Source organism: Siphateles boraxobius, unplaced genomic scaffold (genome assembly GCF_051911475.1).
Source record: "Siphateles boraxobius isolate OS27281-9 unplaced genomic scaffold, OSU_SipBor_1 248, whole genome shotgun sequence".
In the NCBI taxonomy this organism is placed as follows: domain Eukaryota; kingdom Metazoa; phylum Chordata; class Actinopteri; order Cypriniformes; family Leuciscidae; genus Siphateles; species Siphateles boraxobius.
In genome coordinates, this window is record NW_027508864.1 from 250001 (window position 1) to 273293 (window position 23293).

The window sequence follows — 23293 nt, forward strand, 5'->3', positions numbered from 1 at the left end:
CACACACACTTCAGGAATATGACGGATCCGATCACGAGCGTGATCACACACACTTCACTGATACACATCCACTCTCTCTCTCTCTCCCTCGCTCTCTCTCGCTCTCTCTCTCTCTCGCTCTCTCTCTCCCTCGCTCTCTCTCGCTCTCTCTCCCCCTCGCTCTCTCTCTCCCTCGCTCTCTCTCTCCCTCGCTCTCTCTCGCTCTCTCTCTCCCTCGCTCTCTCTCTCCCTCGCTCTCTCTCGCTCTCTCTCTCCCTCGCTCTCTCTCGCTCTCTCTCTCCCTCGCTCTCTCTCGCTCGCTCTCTCTCTCCCTCGCTCTCTCTCGCTCGCTCTCTCTCTCCCTCGCTCTCTCTCTCTCTCTCCCTCGCTCTCTCTCGCTCTCTCTCTCCCTCTCTCTCTCTCTCTCTCTCTCTCTCTCTCCCTCGCTCTCTCTCTCTCCCTCGCTCTCTCTCTCTCTCTCCCTCGCTCTCTCTCTCCCCCTCGCTCTCCCTCTCCACCTCGCTCTCTCTCTCTCTCTCCCTCGCTCTCTCTCTCTCTCCCTCCCTCTCTCTCTCTCTCCCTCCCTCTCTCTCTCTCTCCCTCCCTCTCTCTCTCTCTCCCTCGCTCTCTCTCTCTCTCTCCCTCCCTCTCTCTCTCTCTCCCTCTCCCCGTCGCTCTCTCTCTCTCTCTCCCCGTCGCTCGCTCTCTCCCCCCGTCGCTCGCTCTCTCCCCGTCGCTCGCTCTCTCCCCCCGTCGCTCGCTCTCTCCCCGTCGCTCGCTCTCTCTCCCCGTCGCTCGCTCTCTCTCCCCGTCGCTCGCTCTCTCTCCCCGTCGCCCCCGTCGCTCGCTCTCTCTCCCCGTCGCTCTCTCTCTCTCCCTCGCTCTCTCTCGCTCCCTCGCTCTCTCTCTCCCTCGCTCTCTCTCGCTCGCTCTCTCTCTCCCTCGCTCTCTCTCGCTCGCTCTCTCTCTCCCTCGCTCTCTCTCGCTCGCTCTCTCTCTCCCTCGCTCTCTCTCTCTCTCTCTCCCTCTCCCTCGCTCTCTCTCTCTCTCTCTCTCTCTCTCTCTCGCTCTCTCTCTCCCTCGCTCTCTCTCTCTCTCCCTCGCTCTCTCTCTCCCCCTCGCTCTCCCTCTCCACCTCGCTCTCTCTCTCTCTCTCCCTCGCTCTCTCTCTCTCTCCCTCGCTCTCTCTCTCTCTCTCCCTCGCTCTCTCTCTCTCTCCCTCTCCCTCGCTCTCTCTCCCCGTCGCTCTCTCTCTCTCCCCGTCGCTCGCTCTCTCCCCCCGTCGCTCGCTCTCTCCCCGTCGCTCGCTCTCTCTCCCCGTCGCTCGCTCTCTCTCCCCGTCGCCCCCGTCGCTCGCTCTCTCTCCCCGTCGCCCCCTCTCCCCGTCGCTCGCTCTCTCCCCGTCGCCCCCTCTCCCCGTCGCTCGCTCTCTCCCCGTCACCCCCTCTCCCCGTCGCTCCCTCTCCCCGTCGCTCGCTCTCTCCCCGTCGCCCCCTCTCCCCGTCGCTCGCTCTCTCCCCGTCGCCCCCTCTCCCCGTCGCTCGCTCTCTCCCCGTCACCCCCTCTCCCCGTCGCTCGCTCTCCCCGTCGCCCCGTCGCTCGCTCTCTCCCCGTCGCCCCCTCTCCCCGTCGCTCGCTCTCTCCCCGTCGCTCGCTCTCTCCCCGTCGCTCGCTCTCTCCCCGTCGCTCGCTCTCTCCCCGTCGCTCTCTCTCTCCCCGTCGCTCTCTCTCCCCGTCGCCCCCTCTCCCCGTCGCCCCCTCTCCCCGTCGCCCCCTCTCCCTCCCCGTCGCTCTCTCTCTCTCCCCGTCGCTCGCTCTCTCCCCCCGTCGCTCGCTCTCTCCCCGTCGCTCGCTCTCTCTCCCCGTCGCTCGCTCTCTCTCCCCGTCGCCCCCGTCGCTCGCTCTCTCTCCCCGTCGCCCCCGTCGCTCGCTCTCTCTCCCCGTCGCCCCCGTCGCTCGCTCTCTCTCCCCGTCGCCCCCTCTCCCCGTCGCTCGCTCTCTCCCCGTCGCCCCCTCTCCCCGTCGCTCGCTCTCTCCCCGTCGCCCCCTCTCCCCGTCGCTCGCTCTCTCCCCGTCACCCCCTCTCCCCGTCACCCCCTCTCCCCGTCGCTCGCTCTCCCCGTCGCCCCCTCTCCCCGTCGCTCGCTCTCTCCCCGTCGCCCCCTCTCCCCGTCGCTCGCTCTCTCCCCGTCGCTCGCTCTCTCCCCGTCGCTCGCTCTCTCCCCGTCGCTCGCTCTCTCCCCGTCGCTCTCTCTCTCCCCGTCGCTCTCTCTCCCCGTCGCCCCCTCTCCCCGTCGCCCCCTCTCCCCGTCGCCCCCTCTCCCTCCCCGTCGCCCCCTCTCCCTCCCCGTCGCTCTCTCTCTCTCCCCGTCGCTCGCTCTCTCCCCCCGTCGCTCGCTCTCTCCCCGTCGCTCGCTCTCTCTCCCCGTCGCTCGCTCTCTCTCCCCGTCGCTCGCTCTCTCTCCCCGTCGCCCCCGTCGCTCGCTCTCTCTCCCCGTCGCTCTCTCTCTCTTCCCGTCGCCCCCGTCGCTCGCTCTCTCTCCCCGTCGCCCCCTCTCTCTCCCCGTCGCCCCCTCTCCCCGTCGCTCGCTCTCTCCCCGTCGCCCCCTCTCCCCGTCGCTCGCTCTCTCCCCGTCGCCCCCTCTCCCCGTCGCTCGCTCTCTCCCCGTCACCCCCTCTCCCCGTCGCTCGCTCTCCCCGTCGCCCCCTCTCCCCGTCGCTCGCTCTCTCCCCGTCGCCCCCTCTCCCCGTCGCTCGCTCTCTCCCCGTCGCTCGCTCTCTCCCCGTCGCTCGCTCTCTCCCCGTCGCTCTCTCTCTCCCCGTCGCTCTCTCTCCCCGTCGCCCCCTCTCCCCGTCGCCCCCTCTCCCCGTCGCCCCCTCTCCCCGTCGCCCCCTCTCCCCGTCGCTCTCGCTCTCTCTCCCCGTCGCTCTCGCTCTCTCTCCCCGTCGCCCCCTCTCCCCGTCGCCCCCTCTCCCCGTCGCTCGCTCTCTCCCCGTCGCTCTCGCTCTCTCTCCCCGTCGCCCCCTCTCCCCGTCGCTCGCTCTCTCCCCGTCGCCCCCTCTCCCCGTCGCTCGCTCTCTCCCCGTCGCCCCCTCTCTCTCCCCGTCGCCCCCTCTCTCTCCCCGTCGCCCCCTCTCCCCGTCGCCCGCTCTCTCTCCCCGTCGCCCCCTCTCTCTCCCCGTCGCCCCCTCTCTCTCCCCGTCGCCCCCTCTCTCTCCCCGTCGCCCCCTCTCTCTCCCCGTCGCCCCCTCTCCCCGTCGCCCGCTCTCCCCGTCGCCCCCTCTCCCCGTCGCCCGCTCTCCCCGTCGCTCGCTCTCTCCCCGTCGCCCCCTCTCCCCGTCGCTCGCTCTCTCCCCGTCGCCCCCTCTCTCTCCCCGTCGCTCGCTCTCTCCCCGTCGCTCGCTCTCTCCCCGTCGCCCCCTCTCTCTCCCCGTCGCTCGCTCTCTCCCCGTCGCTCGCTCTCTCCCCGTCGCTCGCTCTCTCCCCGTCGCCCGCTCTCTCCCCGTCGCCCGCTCTCTCCCCGTCACCCCCTCTCCCCGTCGCTCTCGCTCTCTCTCCCCGTCGTCCCCTCTCTCTCCCCGTCGCTCGCTCTTTCTCCCCGTAGATTTTAAAATATTTCTGATTACTTACAAAGCACTAAATGGTTTAGCTCCCCAGTACTTGAGCGAGCTCTTAACGCATTATAGTCCTTCACGTCTATTGCGATCTCAAAACTCCGGCCAGTTGATAATACCTAGAATATCTAAATCGACTGCTGGCGGTAGATCCTTTTCCTATTTAGCACCAAAACTTTGGAACAATCTTCCTAACATTGTCCGGGAAGCAGACACAGTCTGTCAGTTCAAAGCTAGACTAAAAAATCATCTCTTTGACCTAGCATTCATATAACACTCTATAGACTTCAATAATTCAATGTTCGGCTTCATAGATTAGGTCGGCCGGAACTGGGAACACTTCCCTCAAATCCTGATGTACTCGTTACATCATAAGAAGAATGGCATCTACGCTAATATTAGTGTCTTTGTTTATCCCGAGGTTTTCCCGCAGCCTGCCGGATCCAGGCCGTATCCAGATCTGACGAAGGACTTTCGCCTGGACCCGATGACAATGCAGTGCTGAAGTGCCAACTAGCCTCTCCCTATGGAGGATCCCTATACCACTCTACAGATAAAGCGTTGTGGAATTTTTCGGTTCGCGTACCTACCCAAAGTGATAAGATAAAATAAAAATTCTGCATCAAAATTTATAGACAAGACAAGTAGTTTGTTTAGGCATGGTTTGTAAGGAATTACAAACCTGCGCACATATATTCAAACGCACATAACTATAGAATCAATTCTTAATGCGCATGTGAACGCCATCAGCGTCTATCACAGGTTCACGTTTAAAGCCTGTTTAGAGAGAACGGTGTCGTCTTAGCGGCCCCTAATTTAATAACAAATGATCATTTAGACGGAAGTGAATCAATCAAAACTAACTTTAGCTGGAAAAAACATTTCTCAAGAACCACTATAAAACCAAACCAATCTCTGTTACCTTAAATTATATGTTTATCTCTGTAAAGCTGCTTTGAAACAATCTACATTTTTAAAAGTGCTATATAAATGAGGATGACTTGACTTGACTGTAGATCAGGTATATCAGTGTGTGTGTGTGTGTGTGTGTGTGTATGTGTGTGTGTCACCTGGTGTGTGTAGATCAGGTATATCAGTGTGTGTGTGTGTGTGTGTGTGTGTGTGTCACCTGGTGTGTGTAGATCAGGTATATATCAGTGTGTGTGTGTGTGTGTGTGTCACCTGGTGTGTGTAGATCAGGTATATATCAGTGTGTGTGTGTGTGTGTGTGTGTGTGTCACCTGGTGTGTGTAGAGCAGGTATATCAGTGTGTGTGTGTGTGTGTGTGTGTGTGTGTCACCTGGTGTGTGTAGATCAGGTATATCAGTGTGTGTGTGTGTGTGTGTGTGTGTGTGTGTCACCTGGTGTGTGTAGATCAGGTATATATCAGTGTGTGTGTGTGTGTGTGTCACCTGGTGTGTGTAGAGCAGGTATTTCGGGGTGTGTGTGTGTGTGTGTGTGTGGGTCACCTGGTGTGTGTAGAGCAGGTATTTCGGGGTGTGTGTGTGTGTGTCACCTGGTGTGTGTAGAGCAGGTATTTCGGGGTGTGTGTGTGTGTGTCACCTGGTGTGTGTAGAGCAGGTATATCAGTGTGTGTGTGTGTGTGTCACCTGGTGTGTGTAGAGCAGGTATTTCGGGGTGTGTGTGTGTGTCACCTGGTGTGTGTAGAGCAGGTATATCAGTGTGTGTGTGTGTGCAGAGCCGATCCGCCCTATACGCTCAGTACGCAAGCTGCGTAGGGCCCCGCAAATTACTCAAGGCCCCGCCTCCCCCTCGTGCCATAGCGTGTCAATTAATGTTTACAACATCCATGACAAAATTAAGTGAAACTATTCTTCTGGTCACGAAAAGAGGGGGGAAAAAACATGAGAGTGAATTGCGGGAAAAATAAATCAGGTAAACTTGTGTTCTCTCCTCTCCAAGTTTGATGTCAGCAAAGTTAAGTTTATGTTCATTTCTACTGTGTTTTTTCGGTCTGGCTAACCTAGCTGGGCAGGCAGTCAGTGCATCTCTTGCATCACTTTGTGCCTGACAAAAGTGAGAGTAAAATACAATTATTTATTACGTTTGTTTTTGATGAACGACAAAGTGCAACGGTGTTTGTTTACTGCAGCTCGGAAAAGATAACCGCGTCGCGTGTGTTATCATGCGTTCATATGCGCGCGCACGAAATGAAACGCGCATTTTTCAAGCAGAAATATATGTGGAGACCACGACCAGACATACTGTACAATATATGGGCGTGAATGATGGCACTCCTCATCAAAGTACACATTATACAGTATATACTTTTAAAACAAGACACTGATTATCTAGTCTCAGTCAATGTGTAGTTAAAAACTATAAACAACTGCACTAATTATACAAGATGGAAAGCAATGTATTGACAATTTGACTACTGATTTATTGGCTATATTGAATTTTAAATGTTGAATAGCTAGCTGGACATACTGGTCAATATGGATGGACATCCCTCAGTAAATATTAATCATAAATCAAAAATTGCTTCAACATGCATAATAAAAAAAACCTTTAACATGCTATGGCAAGCCATTTTAGATTTTATTCATTTACAGTTCATGCATTTTTGATATCAAGAATTTTTTTTTTTACTATTTGCAATGTGAATTCTTGATTATTTTTACTATAGGGCACCTTAGTTACATTTTTATTAACCAATGTCTATTTTTGATATCAGGAATTACATGTTCACTTGTACAAAAGTTAATTTTTTATATCAATGATGTCATCACTCACAGGGATTATTGATATCTGCATCACTAGTTCACTAGTTAAATATTACAAGAGCCAAGTCATAGTATTAATAGTATTTTATATTTGAAAATGAATAAAAGGAAATTGGGAGCCAGTTTGAATGGTCTGATGCAGCTTATAAAATGAGTTATCTATAATTTGCAGGTGCTATGCTTAAGTTTGTCAGTAGAGGAGATGCTGGATCATCAGCCAATATTCTATAGAAATACTCTATTCAATAAATATTGTTTGTTTGAACCTCATTCTGTTCTATATTTTTGTACTTATTCTTTGACTGTTTTGTTTAAAGGAGGGAGGATTGTATTGGGAGCACTGAAGTGTCAGGTGTGACTGTGTGTAAATGGCAATCGGTTTACATAGCTTTTGCCAAGTAAGACATGATCCTGGATCAACATTCCTGTCCCAAAATGTAGTCCTTACCCAATCCCTACCCTTAAACATAACCCTACCCATAACTTTTCCCTAAAATCAGAGGGTAATGATCAGTGAATAACACTGATGTTTAAGGACTTCACCCTGATTCTAAGCCTAAACTTGACATAAACTGTAAACCTGTCCCTCAAATCTGATTGGTTGATTGGAAAGTTGATCCAGGAACATGTGGTACTTGGTGAAATCACGTTCACCCACGGGGTCAGGTACAGGGTTGTGTGTGTGTGTGTGTGTGTGTGTGTCACCTGGTGTGTGTAGAGCAGGTATATCAGTGTGTGTGTGTGTGTCACCTGGTGTGTGTAGAGCAGGTATATCAGTGTGTGTGTGTGTGTGTCACCTGGTGTGTGTAGAGCAGGTATATCAGTGTGTGTGTGCGTGTGTGTGTGTGTGTCACCTGGTGTGTGTAGATCAGGTATATCGGGGTGTGTGTGTGTGTCACCTGGTGTGTGTAGAGCAGGTATATCAGTGTGTGTGTGTGTGTGTGTGCAATCTGGTGTGTGTAGAGCAGGTATATCAGTGTGTGTGTGTGTGTGTGTGTGTGTGTGTGTGTCACCTGGTGTGTGTAGAGCAGGTATATCAGTGTGTGTGTGTGTGTCACCTGGTGTGTGTAGAGCAGGTGTATCAGTGTGTGTGTGTGTGTGTGTGTGTGTGTGTGTGTGTGTGTGTCACCTGGTGTGTGTAGATCAGGTATATCGGGGTGTGTGTGTGTGTGTGTCACCTGGTGTGTGTAGAGCAGGTATATCAGTGTGTGTGTGTGTGTGTGTGTGTGTGCAATCTGGTGTGTGTAGAGCAGGTATATCAGTGTGTGTGTGTGTGTGTGTGTGTGTGTGTGTGTGTGTGTGTGTCACCTGGTGTGTGTAGAGCAGATATATCAGTGTGTGTGTGTGTCACCTGGTGTGTGTAGAGCAGGTATCACAGTGTGTGTGTGTGGGTCACCTGGTGTGTGTAGATCAGGTATATCAGTGTGTGTGTGTGTGTGTGTGTGTGTGTGTGTGGGTCACCTGGTGTGTGTAGATCAGGTATATCGGGGTGTGTGTGTGTGTGTCACCTGGTGTGTGTAGATCAGGTATATCGGGGTGTGTGTGTGTGTGTCACCTGGTGTGTGTAGATCAGGTATATCGGGGTGTGTGTGTGTGTGTGTGTGTGTGTGTCACCTGGTGTGTGTAGATCAGGTATATCGGGGTGTGTGTGTGTGTGTCACCTGGTGTGTGTAGATCAGGTATATCAGGGTGTGTGTGTGTGTGTGTGTGTGTGTGTGGGTCACCTGGTGTGTGTAGAGCAGGTATATCAGTGTGTGTGTGTGTGTGTGGGTCACCTGGTGTGTGTAGATCAGGTATATCAGTGTGTGTGTGTGTGTGTGGGTCACCTGGTGTGTGTAGATCAGGTATATCAGTGTGTGTGTGTGTGTGTGTGTGTGTGTGTGGGTCACCTGGTGTGTGTAGATCAGGTATATCAGTGTGTGTATGTGTGTGTGTGGGTCACCTGGTGTGTGTAGATCAGGTATATCAGTGTGTGTGTGTGTGTGTGTGTGTGTGGGTCACCTGGTGTGTGTAGATCAGGTATATCGGGGTGTGTGTGTGTGTGTCACCTGGTGTGTGTAGAGCAGGTATATCAGTGTGTGTGTGTGTGTGTGGGTCACCTGGTGTGTGTGTGTGTGTGGGTCACCTGGTGTGTGTGTGTGTGTGGGTCACCTGGTGTGTGTGTGTGTTAGGGGTGACCCCGAACAGTCGAAGATTCGATGCTTCGATAGGAGGAGCCTGATTCGACTACCAATCTCACAGTGGAATCTTCGCAGAGGTTATAAGGCTGCTCAATGTCTGATTTCACATAGAACTACCGGTTTTCTGTCAATACGTTAATATAGGAGCCTATTATGATAATGCTGTAAATACAAATGTGCAAAGGAAGAAGCTTTAAATAAATATGTTTAACGTGCATGAATAAATCCAAACACCCCGTGACAGATTTAAGTTTCACTTTCGATACGTGACCGATAGAGGAGCGTTTTGGCGGCAGGGATTTAAATCTTTAAAAATGTCTGGGTTAAGAAAATCTAAAGAGTGGATGCACACCATCAGAAAGGATATTTTCCCAGACTGGATTTAGCATCAGGAAAACCATGATCGCACTTCTGCAGGCCAACGTTAACAAGTTGGTTTTCTTTATAATAACGGTTTTCAATGGGAGGAAAATTAGCGTTAAATTAAACGCGTTGCGTTCATATTCTGGGCTCATCTGCTTTTCTGTAGGCTATACAGTATGCTTTATTAATAAGGTGTGTATAGAATTTGATCTTTTAATATAACTGTCTTAGGACATTAAGCCGTTAAACGTTTTTCATGTTAAGCGTTTTGGAATGTATTTAATCCGCGCACACAATTTGAAAAGACTCAAACGGACACAGAGACACAGACTAGATTTTCTCTCTCGATCAGGTAACGTTACGGTACAAGTGATTAAAAACATTTCAGCCGGTTCTAATTTGATTTTTGGATGCTGTGAACATGTTTAGATAAACTGTCACTCGAGTTCAGCGTTTATTGTTGTTTATGCAGTTAAAAAGACAAAGTTGACCATTCTGGCTATACTTTCGATATTTTAATAATATCTTTATTTTATTTATTGATCACTCAGGGTAATCTAATTTAACTATCTGTGGCTTGTGTTTTGAATATATGTTCCCCTGCACTTTAGGCACTTTGCACACATTTGTTCTGCATCTTGTGACTTGATTCAGACTTGTTTTTTTTTTTTAAATTTTTTAGAAAGGTATATTCTGTTCTAATTTAATCCTGTAAATTAATTGATTATTTTTCGGTGCACAGATATTGCGCCCTGTAGGCAATTTAGCAGATTTAATTTGATTTGCATGTGAAATGCAAATCCTTTCTATAGTGTGGCCTTTCTGCAGTTATTTATGTTATTTCTTAGTTGTATTGATCCGAAATGTTTTTCTACATTTTTTTCTATATCTTTGTGTGATGTTCTGTACATCCAGGCTTTAAAATGTTAAAGCCCCGCCCCCTCCCCGACCCCACACACACGATTCGACTATTAGTCGACTATAGGGAAGACTTTACGATTCTGATTCGACTATGAAAATCCTTAGTCGGGGACAGCCCTAGTAGATCAGGTATATCAGGGTGTGTGTGTGTGTGTGTGTGTGGGTCACCTGGTGTGTGTAGATCAGGTATATCGGGGTGTGTGTGTGTGTGGGTCACCTGGTGTGTGTAGATCAGGTATATCGGGGTGTGTGTGGGTCACCTGGTGTGTGTAGATCAGGTATATCGGGGTGTGTGTGTGTGTGGGTCACCTGGTGTGTGTAGATCAGGTATATCGGGGTGTGTGTGGGTCACCTGGTGTGTGTAGATCAGATATATTGGGGTGTGTGTGTGTGGGTCACCTGGTGTGTGTAGATCAGGTATATCGGGGTGTGTGTGTGTGTGTCACCTGGTGTGTGTAGATCAGGTATATCGGGGTGTGTGTGTGTGTGTCACCTGGTGTGTATAGATCAGGTATATCGGGGTGTGTGTGTGTGTGTCACCTGGTGTGTGTAGATCAGGTATATCGGGGTGTGTGTGTGTGTGTCACCTGGTGTGTGTAGATCAGGTATATCGGGGGGTGTGTGTGTGTGTGGGTCACCTGGTGTGTAGATCAGGTATATCGGGGTGTGTGTGTGTGTGTGTCACCTGGTGTGTATAGATCAGGTATATCGGGGTGTGTGTGTGTGTGTCACCTAGTGTGTATAGATCAGGTATATCGGGGGGTGTGTGTGTGTGTGTGTGTGTGGGTCACCTGGTGTGTAGATCAGGTATATCGGGGTGTGTGTGTGTGTGTCACCTGGTGTGTATAGATCAGGTATATCGGGGTGTGTGTGTGTGTGTCACCTGGTGTGTGTAGATCAGGTATATCGGGGTGTGTGTGTGTGTGTCACCTGGTGTGTGTAGATCAGGTATATCGGGGTGTGTGTGTGTGTGTGTGTGTGGGTCACCTGGTGTGTAGATCAGGTATATCGGGGTGTGTGTGTGTGTGTGTCACCTGGTGTGTATAGATCAGGTATATCGGGGTGTGTGTGTGTCACCTAGTGTGTATAGATCAGATATATCGGGGGGTGTGTGTGTGTGTGTGTGTGTGGGTCACCTGGTGTGTAGATCAGGTATATCGGGGTGTGTGTGTGTGGGTCACCTGGTGTGTGTAGATCAGGTATATCGGGGTGTGTGTGGGTCACCTGGTGTGTGTAGATCAGATATATTGGGGTGTGTGTGTGTGGGTCACCTGGTGTGTGTAGATCAGGTATATCGGGGTGTGTGTGTGTGTGTCACCTGGTGTGTATAGATCAGGTATATCGGGGTGTGTGTGTGTGTGGGTCACCTGGTGTGTGTAGATCAGGTATATCGGGGTGTGTGTGTGTGTGTCACCGGGTGTGTGTAGATCAGGTATATCGGTGTGTGTGTGTGTGTGTCACCTGGTGTGTGCAGATCAGGTATATCGGGGTGTGTGTGTGTGTGTGTGTGTGTGGGTCACCTGGTGTGTGCAGATCAGGTATATCAGGGTGTGTGTGTGTGTGTGTGGGTGTGTCACCTGGTGTGTGTAGATCAGGTATATCAGGGTGTGTGTGTGTGGGTCACCTGGTGTGTGTAGAGCAGGTATATCGGGGTGTGTGTGTGTGTGTGTCACCTGGTGTGTGTGTCACCTGGTGTGTGTAGAGCAGGTATATCGGGGTGTGTGTGTGTGTGTGTCACCTGGTGTGTGTGTCACCTGGTGTGTGTAGAGCAGGTATATCGGGGTGTGTGTCGGCACAGTGCTCCTTTCACAGCTCAGACCCAGAGTCCTCAGGATCTCCATCAAAACCTCAAAACGAAGAGAGTTGCTCATCTTTAGCTCAGAGAAACCCTGAGCATCATGAACATCTGGATCCGCTTCCAAACGCACCTGAACACAAGAGAAGCACATCTGTGTCCAACACACACTCAACACAAGAAGAGACGCACATCTGTATCCAACAGGGAAAAAAAGGGAAAAATGGAATTTGAAAAAATAATAAAATGAACAGTAATTAGTGAAGTGCTGGGTTACCTGGCACAGAATGGCCTGTCCGCTGTCGGGTCCGTGGGTCAGGCGTACGATGGCCATCTCGGGCTGGTCCTGCTCAGTGATCTCTCCCCACAGCTCCACCTCACCCTCACCCTCCTCACGCTCGTACACACTCCCGCTGGACACCACACTCATGCGCAGCTCGGTGCCATCCGCCCGGGTGAAGCTCAGTCTGCAGATCTGCTCCTCCGGCGGGGCCCGGGGCCTCAGGGTCACTCCAGCGGGACACAGGGAGCAGGACAGGCCCAACACACGCCCGCCCCGGCTGAGGAACGCCAGGAACACCATGATCAGCTGAGGCGTGAGCGGGCCGGTGCCGAGCACCAGCAGGAGTGTGTTCTCGGGCCAGGGCTCGCTTAGCGCCGGCTGCGGGCGGAGAGGGTAGATGGTGTAGCGCTCCGGGTCCAGGACCTCCGTCAGGAGCGAGCGGATCCTGCGGTACTGAAGATCACAGCCGCCCGTGAACACCAGCACGTTAGGAGGCTTCCCGCCGGACCTCAGCCGCACGCCCTCGGAGTCCGGCAGGTCCAGGATGTTCTCCTTCTCCTCGTCTGGGAGATCCGGGATGTTCTCCTTCTCCTCGTCTGGGAGATCAGGGATGTTCTCGGCGCCGTCGACCGGCAGGTCTGGGATGTTCTCTGCGGAGGCAAACCGGACCGACTGGATGGTGCTGTTCTCCAGCTCCAGGCACTCGTGGCAGCTGGACAGGTGCAGGTGGTGTCCCTCCATGTGCTGGTGATTCGACGGGAGCTCCGGCTCCTCCTGACGACTGGTTCTGGACAGCACCGGCTCCTCCTGACGACTGGTTCTGGACAGCACCGGCTCCTCCTGACGACTGGTTCTGGACAGCACAGGCTCCTCCTGACGACTGGTTCTGGACAGCACAGGCTCCTCCTGACGACTGGTTCTGGACAGCACAGGCTCCTCCTGACGACTGGTTCTGGACAGCACCGGCTCCTCCTGACGACTGGTTCTGGACAGCACCGGCTCCTCCTGACGACTGGTTCTGGACAGCACCGGCTCCTCCTGACGACTGGTTCTGGACAGCACCGGCTCCTCCTGGCGACTGGTTCTGGACAGCACCGGCTCCTCCTGGCGACTGGTTCTGGACAGCACCGGGTCGCTCAGACGTTTTGCCTGGAGTCTCCTCTTCTCCAGAAGCTGAGTGAGCGCAGACTCTCTGAGGGACACGGCTGGGACACAGAAGGAAAAACACGGGATTAGCGCGACTCTGAATCCGTACACCTGCATGTCAGAGCTCGATATTAAATCTTATCCGGAACAAATGGATTTTTTGAAGGGGCGAGTAAAAGAGAACTTAACTTGCCTGACCGGACAAGTAGTCTGATTAAAATGTCAATAACAAAAAAATAACCAGGGAATGACTAAAACGAGGAACTGATTCTGATTGTATTACATTTATTGTAAGTTGCGATCGATAGTGGATAAATGTAAATTTATTACTGACGGTAACAAGGTTGTGTTGTTGAAGCTCGCTCAGCTTCATGAGGAGAAATTGGAAACAACTGAGCGCAGCTCACACAAAGAAACTAACAAAATACTGCCGATAAAAGTTAAAAATTTGGAGTTTTTATATTTTTTACATATGAATACAGTTATGCAACATCCCCCATGCATTTTTTCCTGAATACCATCACGATTGAAAATGTGACATTGATTTCTTACAACAATTTAATAAACAGTCAAAATGAAGTCTCTTACATTTAGACGCAATATTCACTGTTTTTGTTCTGTTTCAACGGCGAAAATAGTTCCAAACAAAGATCACAGCAGAAACAGTGCATCTCACAGGAATACTTAACCGTGTTTCATTACTGAATGATTCAGTGTTTTTAATGAATTGGTTGAGTCAATGATTCAAGCCAAATCACCTTTATTTATATAGCGCTTTTTACAATACAGAGCGTTTCAAAGCAGCTTTACAGAGCTAACAGGAAAATAATGCAAAAAAGTTTGTTTCCAGAAGAAAATAGCGGCACAGTCCAGCTTAAGTTTGGTGATGTTACATTTTTGTTAAAAAAAAAAGTTTAGTTCATTTATAAATATATATAAAGCCGCTCTGGAGTAAACCGTGATGTCATCGTCCAGCTCAGTTCAGTTCTTGTATAATAGTGTCAATGCAGAAGATCAATAATATTGTTGAATTTTAAATTAAATGTTCAATTTAATGCCCCCAACTAAGCAAGCCAAGCCAAGGGCAACAAAGGTGGGAAAAGGTGACAGTGGCAAGGAACCAAGTGTATGATTATGATTTAGGCATTATAGGTCAGAAATCAGATTGGTTTGGTACAATCAGAATATTATCCAGATCCCTCTGGTTGAACATCGGAGACGGGTTTGTTGAGGATCAGTGCCGATGGCTGTCGTATCGATGAGGCCTTCACAGGGGAGAGTCTAGTTGACACAATCTCTGCTGACACTTCAGGGATGGGTTGTGGTCATGTCCAGGCGCAGGTCCACCATCTGATCTGGATACGGCCCGGATCCGGCTGACTACATGCGTTGTGTTCATGTCTAGGCGCAGGTCCATTCAATTCAATGACTCATTCATAAACAACTGCCTCAATTCCTGAACGATTCAGCTTTTTGAATGAATGACTCAATGACTCACTCATTAAGATGATAGCCTGCCGCCACCTACTGGTGGTTTAGTGTTATGTTTAAAAGTATTGAAGGTATTTAAAGGTATTGATTGGCACGACAACGATGAATGAGCAGAGGATCCTACGAGAATGCAGCTGCGGGTGGTCCAAAATTACAACATATTTGGGTCTACAAATCCACCAGGGTAAGGCAAAATGCGCCGGCAGCAGCCAGGAACACGCTTGCACTGCAGCAGCAGGTCAGACAAGGAGGAACCATAACAAGGTGGAGCACCACAGCGCTATGGATCCCACCAGTGCATCTCGAGAGGAGCAGCAACATCAGCCTACCCAGCAGGACTCACACCAACCACCGCAAATCCCCCAATGTGAACAACGAACTAAGACACCGAGCAGAGAACCCACAGGAGACACAGCAAGGAAACCAGGCCGGAAAGCCAAAGTCAAATGGCCAAAAGCCAGTGACAAACAGGAATGGAGAAACTTTGACCAGAGCCTACTAGGGGTCAGAATTTCTAGGCACCTCATGATTCGATTACAATTCAGAGTGCTGTGATGCGATTATAAAACGATTATCGATGCATCTTTTTTAAAAATTTTATACAGATTTTCTTTTTTCTCACTGAGTGACTACTTGGTACTTTTTAAAGCAAAGTATTGTAATGATCCATAATGAATTTACTTCCAATATATTTAATTAATTAAACGAATGGAAGTGGATTCCAGGATTCCCAGGCTGCGTAGAGCATTCTGCAATTATTTGGGAACAGATTCGGCTAAGCGCAGTAAATCGGACCTCCATGTGGTCTGGCTGGATATCGCAAATGCCTACGGGTCCGATCTCCACCAGCTAGTCAGTTTTGCTCTTGAATTCTTCCATGTCCTTTCACGTCTGCTATACATCCACAGACATTTCAACTTCATCGGTTGGAGCACCCCATTACTATCTCTTTCTCCATCTTACCCATCCTTTTCACAGTAGCGTTTGAAATGATCCTCATTGGTGGAAGACAGATGGTGAGAGGAGTCAGATCCCAGTCAGGACAGCGACTCCCAGCTATACGAAGTTACATGCATGATGTTACCCCCCTCCTCCACACGGCAGCATGTACCACCAGGCTGCTGAAAAGGTTTGAGGAACTACTAAACTGGGCCAGGATGAAGATAAAACCAGCCAAGTCACGCAGTATTTCGATCCGCAAAGGAGTCAGGAAGGACAACATCTCCTTTTTAGAGGATGGCGAGGGAATCCCACGTCTGATAGACCAACCAGTGAGAAGTTTGGGAAGGCTTTATACATCAGACCTGTCCGATAAGCACATGGCCGTCTCCATCACCTCACAGCTCTCCGATGGCCCCCAAAGACCGATTTTATTCATGGAATGGGTGCAGTAGGGGCCCAACCTCATATTCTTTCATTGTCCCAAATTTCCTAGCGGCGCCCCGGTCAGATCTGGCAGAGGAGGATCCTGCCGTTGCTCCACCACCGGAGATGGTCCGGGATTAAAGGCTCCTGCTGACGACTCCGCAGCCCAAACGGTGGAGGTGCGTCAGGCAGAAATGCTTTGCAGGTATTCTCACAACTCATTCTTTTAAACCTTTCTTATTTGTATATTCAAAAATATTTCATAACATTAACGCAGTTGTAATTTTTCAATGTAAATGATTTAATTAGATCAGCCCTACAGTGTCTTATTATTATAACTGAATTTATTGATCAAATTTAGGAATTTAAAATGAAAGATGAAGCATACATTTAATAAGATTAGGGGGGGAAAATTCCATTTTAAAGAAGAATATATGACAATATGCAGATTTAAATATATCAAGGCTGATTGAACACTGATGAGAATATTGCTTCAGAACAAATAACATTTACAACACAAATAGGTTGTTTTTTCCCTGGACAAGAAACTTTTTTACTCGGATAAGTGGATTACAGATTTACTTGTCTGACGGACAAGCACATGTAAAGGGTTAATGTCGAGCCCTGCGTGATGACAACGCTTGCTGGGATGAAACTCACACACTATCTTTTCAGGTATGAGCCCGTTTTCCATACGCAGACGATCCTCCATAAAGGCCACGCCGAGCCGGCTGAAGTTCTCCAGGCTGGCCTCGGCTACGGCCCGGTACGGCTGGCCCGGACTGCAGGCCAACGGGAGACAGTAATCTGACCAGTTCAGCACCTGGAACGAACACACACACACACACACACACACACACACACGGATTTAAACACGTTCAAATTTTGTTCTTTTCTGATAGTGTCAGTGCAGTCAAATCATTAATATTGAGTGTCTTTTAAAGCCCGAGGCAACAGTGGTGAGGAACACAAGCTCCATCAGCTGACAAAGAAACCAGGCTCAGTTCTTAGGCAAAATGAGCGAAAACTATAATAAGAACAATAATAGTGATTAGGGCCTTCATCGATTTAAAAAAAAACCTGCACATTCGAATGCAAAAACCATGCATTTGAATTTTTGGTGTGTTGAGAGACGCGAGACATGATGATGACGTAACTGACACGTTGTGTTTTGGTTAGCTTATCCAGCATACGGTGCTGCGTTATTATAGTGAGAAATGGCGGGAAAGGGTTTTCCTACTGACGAAACCCTCTCAGTTGGAGGCAGAAATCCTGCAACGACACACTTGACCAAACCTGCACATCAGTCAGAGCTGAGTGTGTGTGGGTGTGTGTGTGTTCATCAGCTGAAACACTAAACAGAAAGCGCTCAGCACTCGCTGAGATTCTGGTGTTTTTGATTAACAATATGTACATGTAGTGAGTAGAAGTGTGTGTTTCTGAATGGCAGTTTGCTGTTGTGTGTTCATGTAGTTCATTCGCTGTGTGTTGAAGCGTGTTTTCTCAGGTTACTGATGCACTTTTGTAACCTAATTTTCCTTGCATGCACATTAAGGAATTATATTTTATTCAAGAACAATTGTTTAGAAAGTGCATGTCATTTCAATAAAAGATGCAATGCCTGATTAGGTTTATATTTGCTTGTTGCACTCGCTTGCGCCCTCTTGTGGACACCGAAGACAATACAGGACTTTTTCCTCAACATAGGATTGCCTTAAGAATTCAAATATAATTTGAATTTTTCTAATATTTAAGAAAGAAATTTGAATTTTAGCCATTTTGACAGCCCTAATAGCGGTGTTGTGTACTCTGACTCGGTCTCGGTCTCGAGACCATATTTTAATGTCATGGACTCGAACATATTAGGACTCGGACTTATTCCCGAGTCCACTCGAGACCCATTCAAAATATGTCATGATTATTATTGTATATTAATATTTCTTTAAATTGTTGTTTGATTGAAACGTCTTGCTGACTTTCTTGTGCGCAACTGCGCATGACTTGAGACTAATGGTGTGTTCACACCGAACGCAAATTAATTATTTGCGCGAGTAGATTACATACAAAGTCAATGCAAAGACGTGAATAGGCGCATCATTCGCGCCGGGCGTTGCGAATGACGCGAGTTGGGCGACGCGTTTGCCGCGAATGTCTTCCGCTCAAGTTAGAAAATTTGCACTCGACCGAATGTTCAGGCGTCTAACTAGACGCGATAGACGCGTATTTGACGCTCTATTCGCGTTCGGTGCGAACACACCTTAACGTTCGCGGCGCGCAAATGCAGCAGGAGCCAGGTCAGATGTGATGTGGCCTCTAGCTCAACTATGTATTGAAAATGTCTGCCTTATCATCCATAATTCAGTTTGCATATAAGAGCCACACAGAATTCGTGTGCAGTATGTTAAGTGTAAGAGCACTAACTGATTGTAATAATTAAGTCATAATTTTAATAAAATTACCTTTACACCGCTATGAGGCCTTTTTACCATTACAGTGTATGATTCCATGGTATATTTGATTTACTGTTTGAGTATGGTGCCAATTTTATTGTTACCACCAAATATTTTACATATTCTTGAAGATATCTTTAGGTCTGGTTTCAGACCCAACCTCGGTTATCCAACCTCTCTGGTCTCGGACTCGACCCTCTTCGGTCTCCGTCTCGACTCGGACTCGACCCTCTTCGGTCTCCGTCTCGACTCGGACTCGACCCTCTTCGGTCTCCGTCTCGACTCGGACTCGACCCTCTTCGGTCTCCGTCTCGACTCGGACTCGACCCTCTTCGGTGTCCGTCTCGACTCGGACTCGACCCTCTTCGGTGTCCGTCTCGACTCGGACTCGACCCTCTTCGGTCTCCGTCTCGACTCGGACTCGACCCTCTTCGGTCTCCGTCTCGACTCGGACTCGACCCTCTTCGGTCTCCGTCTCGACTCGGACTCGACCCTCTTCGGTCTCCGTCTCGACTCGGACTCGACCCTCTTCGGTCTCCGTCTCGACTCGGACTCGACCCTCTTCGGTCTCCGTCTCGACTCGGACTCGACCCTCTTCGGTCTCCGTCTCGACTCGGACTCGACCCTCTTCGGTCTCCGTCTCGACTCGGACTCGACCCTCTTCGGTCTCCGTCTCGACTCGGACTCGACCCTCTTCGGTCTCCGTCTCGACTCGGACTCGACCCTCTTCGGTCTCCGTCTCGACTCGGACTCGACCCTCTTCGGTCTCCGTCTCGACTCGGACTCGACCCTCTTCGGTCTCCGTCTCGACTCGGACTCGACCCTCTTCGGTCTCCGTCTCGACTCGGACTCGACCCTCTTCGGTCTCCGTCTCGACTCGGACTCGACCCTCTTCGGTCTCCGTCTCGACTCGGACTCGACCCTCTTCGGTCTCCGTCTCGACTCGGACTCGACCCTCTTCGGTCTCCGTCTCGACTCGGACTCGACCCTCTATGGTCTCGGTCTCGACTCGGACTCGACCCTCTTTGGTCTCGGTCTCGACTCGGACTCGACCCTCTATGGTCTCGGTCTCGACTCGGACTCGACCCTCTTTGGTCTCGGTCTCGACTCGGACTCGACCCTCTTTGGTCTCGGTCTCGACTCGGACTCGACCCTCTATGGTCTCGGTCTCGACTCGGACTCGACCCTCTTTGGTCTCGGTCTCGACTCGGACTCAAACCCTCTTTGGTCTCGGTCTCGACTCGGACTCGACCCTCTTTGGTCTCGGTCTCGACTCGGACTCGACCCTCTTTGGTCTCGGTCTCGACTCGGACTCGAGTGAGCTGGTCTCGACTACAACACTGCCTAATAGTGACCTTTTGACCACTAGTGCCTTTGACCATTCACAACTCCTCTCCCAAGGCATCATGGGATAGCACAGTGTGCACTGGATGTACAGTAAACAGAAGGACATGCGTGTTTATGTTCACCCAGTGTTGTTTGACTGCTGTGATTGTGTCCTACACACACACACAGAGGAGGATCTGAACCTACGGTCTGACTGGTGCGTGACGCCTCAGGAAGTCTCCGTCTCGATGAGGCCTCGATGATGAAGGCCACGCTTTCTATCCGCCGACCACACACCAGCGAAGAGCCCAGCAGAGTCCACTTACTGAGGTCCTCACACGCCTGCGGACACACACACACACACAAGCTATTCTCCATAGACATAGGGGGACAGTATATACAGTTTGTACAGTATTAAAAACATTTATATTAACCCTACCCCAGCTGTGCTGTTCAGTACTATTTATGCTATTTTGAACACTCCCCAAGCTACTTGTTTAGAGTCTTCTGACAAATTGTGTGAACATTTTTTACACTTTTTATTGATAAGGTTGAAGCTATTAGATCAAATATATCCCCTCCTTTGACTTTTCTATCAATTTCCTCTGAGTGCTCTGCTGTTTTTAATCAGCCGGTGTCTCTTGTCTCACTGAGGGGGATCTTTGTTAAAATGAAATTATCCCCATGTTGCATGGACATTGTTCCTCCACATCTTCTAAAAGACTCATTTGAAGCTACTGGTCCTACTGTTCTTGCGATTATCAATAGTAGCCTGGCCTCGGGAGTTGTACCTAAGTCTTTTAAACATGCAGCAGTGGAACCAGTACTCAAGAAATCTAACCTGGATTCATCAGTCTTTGCTAATTTTAGACCTCTCTTGAAACTTTCGTTTCTGTAGAAATTACTGGAGAAGGTTGTATTTGGACAATTGAATGCATTCCTAGATCTTCATGGTATCCATGAGGTGTTTCAGTCTGGTTTTAAGTCTTTGCACAGTACTGAAACTGCACTGTTGAAGGTCTTTAACGACTTGTTACTTACTACTGACTCAGGGAACTGTGCGATTCTAATTTTATAAGATCTTTCTGCTGCATTTGATACCATAGACCAGGGATGGGCAACTTTGGTCCTGGAGGGCCACTGTCCTGCAGAGTTTAGCTCCAACCCTAATTAAACACAGCTGGACAAGCTAATCAATGTTTTCAGGATTACTAGAAAAGAGTTTTTGTCAGGGTTGGAGCTAAACCAGGGGTAGGCAAGTTCGGTCCTAGAGAGCCGCTGTCCTGCAGAGTTTGGCTCCAACACTGAGAAAAACCTCACCTGCCTATAGCCTTAGTAATCCTGAAGACATTGATTAGCTTGTTCAGGTGTGTTTGATTAGGGTTGGAACTAAATTCTGCAGGACAGCGGCTCTCTAGGACCGAACTTGCCTACCCCTTGACCTAAACTCTGCAGGACCGAAGTTGCCCATCCCTGCCATAGACCATAAGATCTTGATTTCACGCTTTGGAAAAATGTGTTGGTATTGAGGGTACTGCGTTGGCATGGTTCAAATCGTAATTGTCTGAAAGAACTATCTCAGATCGCCTTGGAGAATGTGCCTCAAGAATTTTGGGGCCCATTTGTTCTCCTTGTATTTGCTCCCTCTGGGACATTTTTAGGAAATTTGGTATCTCTTTTCATATTTATGCGGATGACACAAATTTATCTGCCTTTGAAAAGAAAAGACACTTCTATGTTAGCGCCTCTATTACGGTGTCTTGAGGAAACCTTTAAGATCTGCACCAAGAAAAAAGTGATGGAAAATGTTTTTGTTTGCATTTCTTATCTCACTAGTAACCACACTCAATGTATTTTTTTTCAACATCCCATAATTTTTAAAATATCGGCCTCTACCAAATGCTTGAGATGTCACACACATACTTTGCCATACTTTTTTTTTCAGGGCAACTGATCTGTATAATGCCATTACAGCTTATGCTAAGCTGAGTTTCGTATTTGAGATCATTAATTCCGTTATTCAGTGTTGTATAAATCAGCCGTGACTGTAGGAATCATCAGAGATGTTGATCTGATGTGTTCAGTGATGGACTCACACTCTCTCTCTCTCTCTCTCTCTCTCTCACACTCACACACTCTCTCTCTCTCTCTCTCTCTCTCTCTCTCTCTGTCTCTCACACTCACTCTCTCTCTCTCTCTCTCTCTCACACTCACACACTCTCTCTCTCTCTCTCTCTCTCTCTCTCTCTCTAACACTCACACACTCTCTCTCTCTCTCTCTCTCTCTCTCTCTCACACTCACACACTCTCTCTCTCTCTCTCTCTCTCTCTCTCTCTGTCTCTCACACTCACTCTCTCTCTCTCTCTCTCACACTCACACACTCTCTCTCTCTCTCTCTCTCTCTCTCACACTCACACACTCTCTCTCTCTCTCTCTCTCTCTCTCGCACTCACACACTCTCTCTCTCTCTGTCTCTCACACACTCTCTCTCTCTCTCTCTCACACTCTCTCTCTCTCTGTCTCTCACACTCACACACTCTCTCTCTCTCTGTCTCTCACACACTCTCTCTCTCTCTCTCTGTCTCTCGCACTCACACTCTCTCTCTCTCTGTCTCTCACACACTCTCTCTCTCTCTCTCTCTCTGTCTCTCACACTCACACTCTCTCTCTCTCTCTCTGTCTCACACTTACACACTCTCTCTCTCTCGCACTCACACTCTCTCTCTCTCTCTCTGTCTCTCACACACTCTCTCTCTCTCTCTCTCTGTCTCTCTCACACTCTCTCTCTCTCTCTCTCTCTCTCTCTCTGTCTGTCTCTCACACTCACACTCTCTCTCTCTCTCTCTCTCTCTCTCTGTCTCACACTTACACACACTCTCTCTCTCTCTCTCACACACACACCTGATGTGTTCAGTGATGGAATCACACTCTCTCTCTCACACACTATCTCTCTCTCTCTCTCTCTCTTACACACACACACACACACACCTGATGTGTTCAGTGATGGACTCACACTCTCTCTCTCTCTCTCTCTCTCTCTCTCTCTCTCTCTCTCTCTCTCACACACACACACACATCTGAAGTGTTTACTGATGGACACTCTTTCTCTCTCTCTCACACACACACACACACACACACACACACACACACACACCTGAAGTGTTCACTGATGGACACTCTCTCTCTAACACACACACACACACACACACCTGAAGTGTTCACTGATGGACACTCTTTCTCTCTCACACACACACACACTCACACACACACACACACACACACACACACACACACCTGAAGTGTTTACTGATGGACACTCTCTCTCTAACACACACACACACACACACACCTGAAGTGTTCACTGATGGACACTCTCTCTCTCTCTCACACACACACACACACACACACACACACACACACACACACCTGAAGTGTTCACTGATGGACACTCTCTCTCTAACACACACACACACACACACATCTGAAGTGTTCACTGATGGACACTCTTTCTCTAACACACACACACACACACACACACACACACACACACACACACACACACACACCTGAAGTGTTCACTGATGGACACTCTCTCTCTAACACACACACACACACACACACACACACACAC

At 49.5% G+C, this 23293-nt stretch overlaps 1 protein-coding gene across 2 annotated transcripts in view; it reads right to left on the reverse strand.

Moving 5' to 3' along the window:
- The window catches only part of hlcs (holocarboxylase synthetase (biotin-(proprionyl-CoA-carboxylase (ATP-hydrolysing)) ligase)), a 64243-nt gene that overhangs the window by 40563 nt on the left and 387 nt on the right, over nt 1-23293 (reverse strand). For both annotated transcript variants that reach the window (XM_077241936.1, XM_077241935.1), the window contains exons 2-5: nt 19869-20003; nt 16546-16708; nt 11878-13088; nt 11560-11733 (exon numbers count right to left, since the gene is read on the reverse strand). In XM_077241936.1, the coding sequence (XP_077098051.1) occupies nt 11560-11733; nt 11878-13088; nt 16546-16708; nt 19869-20003 (1683 nt within the window). The remainder of the gene's footprint in view (nt 1-11559; nt 11734-11877; nt 13089-16545; nt 16709-19868; nt 20004-23293) is intronic.